Source organism: Chrysochloris asiatica, unplaced genomic scaffold (assembly GCF_000296735.1).
Source record: "Chrysochloris asiatica unplaced genomic scaffold, ChrAsi1.0 scaffold00013, whole genome shotgun sequence".
Taxonomy (NCBI): Eukaryota; Metazoa; Chordata; class Mammalia; order Afrosoricida; family Chrysochloridae; genus Chrysochloris; species Chrysochloris asiatica.
Window position 1 is genome coordinate 15,804,299 of NW_006408531.1, and position 8,038 is coordinate 15,812,336.

The window sequence follows — 8,038 nt, forward strand, 5'->3', positions numbered from 1 at the left end:
TCTGATCTCTTGACTGCTGCTTTCACGAATGTTGATAGTTGATCCAAGAAGAATGAAGTCCTTGACAACTTCAGTCTTTTCTCCGTTGATAAGAATGTTGTTTATTGGTCCAGTGGTGAGGATTCAATGTCAGGAAAATGTTGTTTATTGGTCCAGTGGTGACGATTCAATGTCAGGAAAAAAAAAAAATCCCTGATAGTTTCCACTAAAGTGAAAAACAACTGTGTTTGTTAATAGACAATAAGTTGTTAATAGACAATTAGCTCAACAGAGTAACAAAGAAGCTCCTTAAATTCCTCAGACCCATGCCCAAAATCCCTATGTTGTTGTTATTGTTAAATGCTTTTGAGGCAGTTCCAACTCATAAAAACCCTGTATAGGGTTTTTGAGAAGCAGTTGTTGGGTTTAAACCACTGAACTTATAGTTAGCAGTCCAGTGCTTATCCTACAATACCACACCGGGACTCCCAAGATCCCTATAAATCCCCTTTTCTCTTTCCCCTTGGGAAGCTGTCTTTTTAGAGGAGGTATAGTCCCTTGGCCTCCTAGTATACATTAATTTTGCTTGCTTTACCATACAGCTGACTCATTATAATTGATTTCTCTGTGGGACAAGCAGTACAAGTCCACCTTTGATGATGACACCGGTTTGCTCCCATCCAGTGAGCTCTGAGAGAGACTGCCCTGGTGATTTGCATCCATGAAGCTTACAGTCTAAGAAACCCTATGGGGCAGTTCACAGTGCCACTATGAATTGAAATGGACTCAATAGCACCCAACAACCGACACTATTTCACCTATCAAAGCTGACAGATATGCCTAACATCTTTCTTGTGGTTGTTAGTTGCTGTCAAGTGAAGGCAATTTGTGACAATCCCATCTTTTCAGAGAACTGTTTATCAGTGCTATGACCTTTCAGAAGCAAATTGCCATATCTGTCTTCTGAGGCACATCAGGGGGGATTTGAACAACAAGATTTTCAGTTTGTGTCTTTGGTACCCCAATTTTCCATTGCTGTTGTTGTTAGGTGCCATCAAGTTGGTTCCAACTCATAGTGACCCTATGTACAATAGAACCAAACACTGACCAATCCTGTGCCATCCTCACAACTGTTGCCTATCTTGAGCCCATTGCTGCTGCCACTGTGCCAATTCATCTCTTTGAGAGTCTTCCTCTTTTTCACTTACCCTCCACCTTACCAAGCATGATGTACTTCTCCAGGGACTGGAGAATACCTATTCCTCGAAATGTTATCTATAACTTGTCATGATCTACACAGTCAAAAGCCTTTGCTTAGTTAATAAAGCACACAAGTAAACAAATGTCTAGTATTCTCTGCTTTCAGATAGGATCCATCTGATATCAGCAATGATATCCCTATTTCCAAGTCCTCTTCTGAATTCAGCTTGAGTTTCTGGCAATTACCTATTGATGTACAGTTGCAGCTGTGTTTGAGCTATCTTCAGCGAAATTTTACTTGCATGTGACATCAGTGATATTGTTTGATGATTTCTGCATTCTATTATGCTGCCACTCATTGGACCAGGTTGCTGTGATCTAAATTTCTTGGCAAAGATGAGTGAGTGCTTCCAGTGCGGCATCAATTTGTTGAAAGATTTCAACTTGTATCCCATCAATTCCTGAAGTTTTTGCCAGTGCCTTCAGTGCAGCTTGGATTACATCCTTTTGTACCATTGATTCTTGATCATATGCTACCTCTCTACATGGTTGAACATTGACAATTTCTTTTTGGTATTGTGACTCTGTGTATACCTTCCATTTTCTTTTGATGCTTTCTGATTCATTCAAATTTTGCCCATGGATTCTTTCAGTATCACAAGTTGAGGCTTAAATTTTTTTCTTCAGTTCTTCCAGCTTAAGAAATGCTGATCATTTTCTTGCCTTTTGGCTTTCTAACTACAGGTCTTAGCACATTTCATTATAATACTTGACTTTGTCTTCTTGAGTTGCCCTTTGAAATTTCCTGTCCAGTTCTTTTAATTTCTCACTTCTTCCAATCATTTTGGCATCTCTAAACTGCAAAGCAAGTTCCAGAGTCTCTTCTGACATCCATTTTGGTGTTTTTTTTTCCTTCTTGTTTTTTAATGACCTTTTGCTTTCTTCATGTATGGCGTTCTTGATGTCATCCTACTGATCCTTTGGTTTTTTGTCATTAGTGTCTAATGCATCATATCTGTTTTGGGATGGCCTCTAAATTCAGTGGAATATGTTTGAAGTTATATTTTTACTCCTGTGGACTTGTTTTAATTTTCTTCAGCTTCAGCCTGAATTTGTATATGAGAAATTGATGGTCTGTTCAGTCTGCCCTTGGCCTTGTTTAGACTGATGATAGCTTTTCCACTGTCTCTTTCACCAATATTTAAGTCCTGTGTATTTCATCTGGTGAGGTTCATGTGTATGAATCTTTCAAGATGTTGAGACAAAAAGGTATTTTCTATGAAGATATCATTGGTCTTGCACAATTCTATCATGAGATCTCCAGCATCTTTTCCTTCAAAACTGTAATCTTTATGGAAGCAAACTGCCACATGTCTATTCTGCACATCAACCATTGTTCTTGTGTGCCATGCCATAGCAACTCTATATAGGGTTTCTTAGCAGTAGCTGGTAGGTTTGAACCTCCAACCTGTGGTTTACAGCCCAGTGTTTAATGTACAGAGCTATGCCAGGATTTACTGTTGTTGTTGTTGTTGCTAATTGCAGCCCAGTTGGTTTTTGACTCAGCAACTCTAGGGTGCCCTAGGAGTGGCTGATGAGTTTGAACCTGTGACCTTATGATTCAAATGACCTAGCGATGCCACACCAGGACTCCCCATGTCAGGATTGTTGTTGTTGTTGCTTATTGCCTTTGAGACGGCTCCGATTCATAGTCACCCACCCTTTATAGGGTTTCTAAGGAGCAGCTGGTGAATTTGAACTGCCGACTTTGGGATTGAGACCGAACTTGCAGTCCAGTGCATTATCCCACAGCGCCACACCAGGATTCCACGCCAGCATGTTGTCGTTAAGTGCCATCGAGTGGATTCCAACTCATAGCGACCCTGTATAGGGTTTCCGAGGAGCAGCTGGTGAGCTTGAACTGCCGACCTTGCAGTTCAAGTGCCATAATCCAAGCTAGAAATACAGAAGGGAAGGTTTAGAGTGGAAAGTTGAAGAGTTCAGTTTTGGACACATTGGGCTGATAGTATTTCTCACAGTTTGTCTCACAGGATTTGGAGAAACAAATGAAATGATGTGATTTGTGAACTGTGGAATGGAATAAAAAGTCAATGGGAATACATGTCTGGCGTCCACAGAGAGTAATTTTTTCCCTAAGATTTTGTCTTAATACAAATTTAATACAACTCTTTTCCATACTTTACAAGGCGTGGGGAGTTAGGAGCCAGCGTATCTGTCTTGTTTCTTTTCCTTGGCGAATTCAAGATAGCTCACCGCCTCACTTCTCCCCCTTCGTTTCTCCCAACTTTTGCTGCAGTTCTAAGGTGCAAAGCGCTTCTTCTGGAGTGAGGACGGTGATGAACTCCTGCTTTGAGGAGCACCTGTCTTTTTCCCGGGTCTCGCCCTGCTCCCGGTTTACAAGCTACTTTCAGCATCCAGCGTCTAGAAAGCAGTTCTGCGCTGCCTAGAGCGCGTGCCCACCCGCCAGCTGGCCGAGGGAAGGCCTGCGGGTGCGCATGCACCGCCTCCACCAACGCTGCGCTGTAGCTCCTCCCAGACCGACGCGTAGGCGGCTGCGGGCGGGGCGGTGGAGAGCTCTCACCAGAGGGCAGCAGTCCAGGCGGAGAGCACAAGCTACCTCGGTTGTCATGGGAACGGCGGCGTAGGCAAGCTCTGACGTCTGTGGGCCGTGCGCTGCCCGCACTGCGGCATCCGGCTCTTAGGCAGAGCCGGGCTTGCTGTCTGCTTTGGTAGGAACGCGGCCGTAGAGGTCCTGGCCTGCCCAGCTGGGCGCGGGGAGCCACGTCGCACTGCCCCAGCGTCGGCTCGGGCGGGACGGGCGCTCAGCGGCTCTGCGCTCTCGGCTTTGTGAGTACGCTGCTGTCACATTGGTGGCGGGAGCCTGGGGCTGGGGCCTTATCGGGGGCGGCGGTAGTGGCGGCGTGGCCACTGCTCAGGTCTGAGAGCACGAGGCCAGTGCCCCGGGCCCTGGCAAAAGGAGGGATGCGACTTTTGAGAAATATGTGGACAACTCTGGTGGTCTCGTAGCGTGATGTCTTAAAACGGAGTTTAATTCTTGACTTTCCCGATTCTAGTTAAAAAAGCTTTAATATCAGCTGTGTTCTAAGTATGTTTATTTCCTTTTATAGTGACAACCTGGTGCTGAATCTTGAACCTGTGAAATGCCTTAATTACATCTGACAAAAGGTGTGACATTGATTTTTTTTAATTAATAGGATCATTTCCGTGTATATAAAAATGGGGGAGAAAGGTGATTGTTTAGGGAACCTTAGCAAATACTTGTATTTTATGTCAGCATTACAGTGAAAACATTCACAAACTGAAGTATATGACTGACTGTTTTTGAGAAAGACATGGCAATAGTTTGTGTTTTTACCTGTTGCATTCATAATTGCTGTAACTGCTTGGGCTTTCAGGAAAAACATTGTATGAGGATGCTGGGAAATTTTTTAAAAGAATATTTGAAAGAAATTCAAATTTCAAAAGTATTTTCTTTTAAACAATATTGTTGTTGTTGTTGTTACGTGCCGTCGAGTCGGTTCCGACCCATAGCGACCCTGTACAGGGTTTCCGAGGGTGTAAATCCTTACGGGAGTAGAAAGCCTCATCTTTCTCCCGCGGAGCGGCTAGTAGTTTCGAACCGCTGACCTTTAGGTTCGCAGCCCGATTCGTAACCACTACGCTACCAGAGCTCCTTTTTAAACCATATTAAGATTGTTTATTTATGAAGACTATTGTTGATTTGCAAGCAACACTGGTAGAGCAGTGGTTATGAGTCTGGTTGCTAACCGTAAGGTCAGCAGTTCGAAACTACCAACCTTTCTGTGGGAGAAAGATGAGGCTTTCTGCACGTATAAAGATTTACATACTCGGATACCGTATACAGGGTCACTATGAGTCAGAACTGATTCCACGGCACACTACCACCCACATTGGTTGTTGTTAAGTGCCGTCGAGTCGATTCTGACCCATAGTGACCCTGTATAGTTTTTCCAGGGAGCAGCTGGTGAGCTTGAACTGCAGGCCTTGCTGTTCAAATGACTTTGCAGTCTGAGGCATTAGCCCATAGCACAACACCGGGACTCCTGCATCACTGGTAGCATTGAGGATTACTGTAAGAATATACCAGCTCTGTGGAAGAAAGATGAGGCTTTCTGCTCCTATAAAGATGTATAGCCTCCGACACTTGTCATTTGTCCACTGCACATAACCATCACCACCACCATTGTTGATTTGCGGGAGCCCTGGTGGTATAGTGGGTTAGCCTTCTGTCTGTTAACCTCAGAGTTGGTGGTTCGAATTCACGAGCCACTCCGCAGAAAAAAATGAGACTTTCTGTTCCTGTAAACATTTATACAATTGACACACAGCAACAAAAACCATTGTTGTTTGCTTCCATTGTGAAATAAAGATTACAGCCTTGGAAACACTATAGGGCATATTGACCCTAAAGAACAGAGTTCAGCTGCTCCATAGAGTTTCCAAGAATATAAATCTTTATGGAAGCAGACAACCACATCTTTGTCCAGTGGAGCAGCTGGTGGGTTTGAACCACTGACGTATCAGTTAGCAGCTAAGCACTTAACCACTGTTCTCCAAGGGCTTCTTGCACCACCTAAAGACTCCTAAATATTGGTACTATTAATTTCATTGTTATTGTGAGCTGTCGAGTAGGTTCCAACATACAGTGACCCTGTGTAGGGTTTCTGAGGAGTGACTAGTGGGTTTGAACCTTCAACCTTGTGGTTGGCAATCCAGTGCTTATCCTACAGTACTACATGTACACCTTTCCTGATTTTATTCAAACTGTATGCTGAGCAAAAACTTGGTGAAGCTGTACTATATTAAGAAGAACATGGTATCAGGATTGGAGGAAGAGTAACAATCTGCAATATGCAGATGACACAACATTGTGTTTGGAAAGGGTAGAAGACTTGAAGCACTTTCTGATAAAGATCAAACAGTAGATCTTGAGTGTGGATTATATATCAGCATAAAGAAAACAATAATCCTTAGAACTGCACCAATAAGATGGATATCTAGTAGTAAGAGTAAGCTGGACCCTGGTGTGGTGCTGTTGGATAAGCACTGAACTGCTAACTGCAAACTTGACAGTTCAGACTTACCAGCCACTATCAGAAACCCTATCCAGGATCGTTATGAGTCAGAACCACACATAGAACAACAATAAGACTAAATAAAGGCTGTCCTATATAGCAAATCTGAAGTCCTGGTGTGACGCTGTGGGTTAATGCGCCAGACTGCAAAGCCATTTGAACTGCAAGGTTGGTGGTTCAAGCTTACCAGCTGCTCCTCGGAAACCCTATACAGGGTCGCTATGGGTCAGAATCTATTTGACGGCACTTAACAACAATATAGTAAATATGGAGTCCTGGTGTGGCTCTGTGGATTAATGCGCCGGACTGCAGAGCCGTTAGAACTGCAAGGTCAGCGGTTCAAGCTCGCCAGCCGCTCCTTGGAAACCCTGTACAGGGTTGCTATGGGTTGGAACCAACTCGATGGTACTTAACAACAATAATAATACAGTAAATATAGAAGTTTATGTAGTCCTCAGCCATACCACTGTGAATGTAACTGATTTGTCTGATCTCAGAAACTAAGAAGGATTGGGCCTGGCTAGTACTTGGATGGGAGACTGCCTGCGAATACCTGGTGGTGTAGGATTTTGAGGCCTGGTGTGGTGCTGTGGGTTAATGCGCTGGACTGCAAAGTTAGTTTGAACCACAGGGTCCGCGGTTCAAGGTCTCCAGCCACTCTTCAGAAACCCTAAACATAATTGCTTTGAGTATGAATCCACATGATGGCACTTAGTGACAACAACGTATAGTAATGGGATCAGTACAGGACTGTGAACCACGAAGTCAGTGATTCAAACCTACTAGCTGCTCCTACTGGGTCACTATGAGTTGGAACCAACTCAGTGACACTTATCAGTATATAGTGGATACAGAAGTTTACATGATGTCTGTTTTGTGTATGTACCTGCTCATTGTTAGAAAAGTAACCTCGTGTAATCTGGAATGTATTTCTATAATATTCGTTTCCCTTTAGTATTTATTCACAGATATTTTTGCCCAAAGTACCATTAATATCAGAGGATCATAAATAAGGTAGTAACTGATAATACCCGAACTGGCATAAATTATGTTATCTTCTTTTTGGGGGGGTAGCCTTTAGCTTTATTGTAAAAAATACATGCATATTTTTGTGCTCTGAAACATGGAGGTAATGTGTGTTTGTTTTTAACGCATACACACACACACACACACACACACACACACACACACACCTTTAAATGAAATTGACAACTCAGAACTATATGCTTTGAGTTTATGGTTTTGGGTCGCTCTGACATGACAACAGACACTCTAGTTAATATTTGAGAAATAAGATACAAATGCTTGTCCTTACTTTTCTATTAGAGCTGCATTTGCAGTGGCAGGAGTGGTGGTGATATTTAAATGTAATATCTGTAATGTACTGTCACGTGGGGGTCAAAGACCCCCAATTCAAATATACATACGTACATAAAAACACACACATACACATATATATGCTGTCTAGTGCCTTACAGTTGGTTCCAACTCATAGTGACCCAGTAATAGGGTTTTGGAGGAGAGACTGGTGGGTTTGAACTGCCAGCCTGGTGGTTCAAACTAACTTTGCGGTTCAGGGCATATCCTACAGTGTAACACTAGTATTATATATTTGTTGTTGTTGTTGTTAAGTGCCTTCGAGTCGGAGCCGACCCATAGCGACCCTGTACAGGGTTTCCGAGGGTGTAAATCCTTACGGGAGTAGAAAGCCTCATCTTTCT

At 43.2% G+C, this 8,038-nt stretch overlaps 1 protein-coding gene across 1 annotated transcript in view; it reads left to right on the forward strand.

The window, feature by feature from the left end:
- The first annotated feature begins 3,695 nt into the window (after positions 1 to 3,695).
- AHI1 (Abelson helper integration site 1) overlaps positions 3,696 to 8,038 on the forward strand; it is a 260,139-nt gene continuing 255,796 nt past the window's right edge. Inside the window, exons 1-2 of the mRNA XM_006834717.1 lie at positions 3,696 to 3,821; positions 3,934 to 4,223. Of these exons, the coding sequence (XP_006834780.1) occupies positions 3,696 to 3,821; positions 3,934 to 4,223 (416 nt within the window). The remainder of the gene's footprint in view (positions 3,822 to 3,933; positions 4,224 to 8,038) is intronic.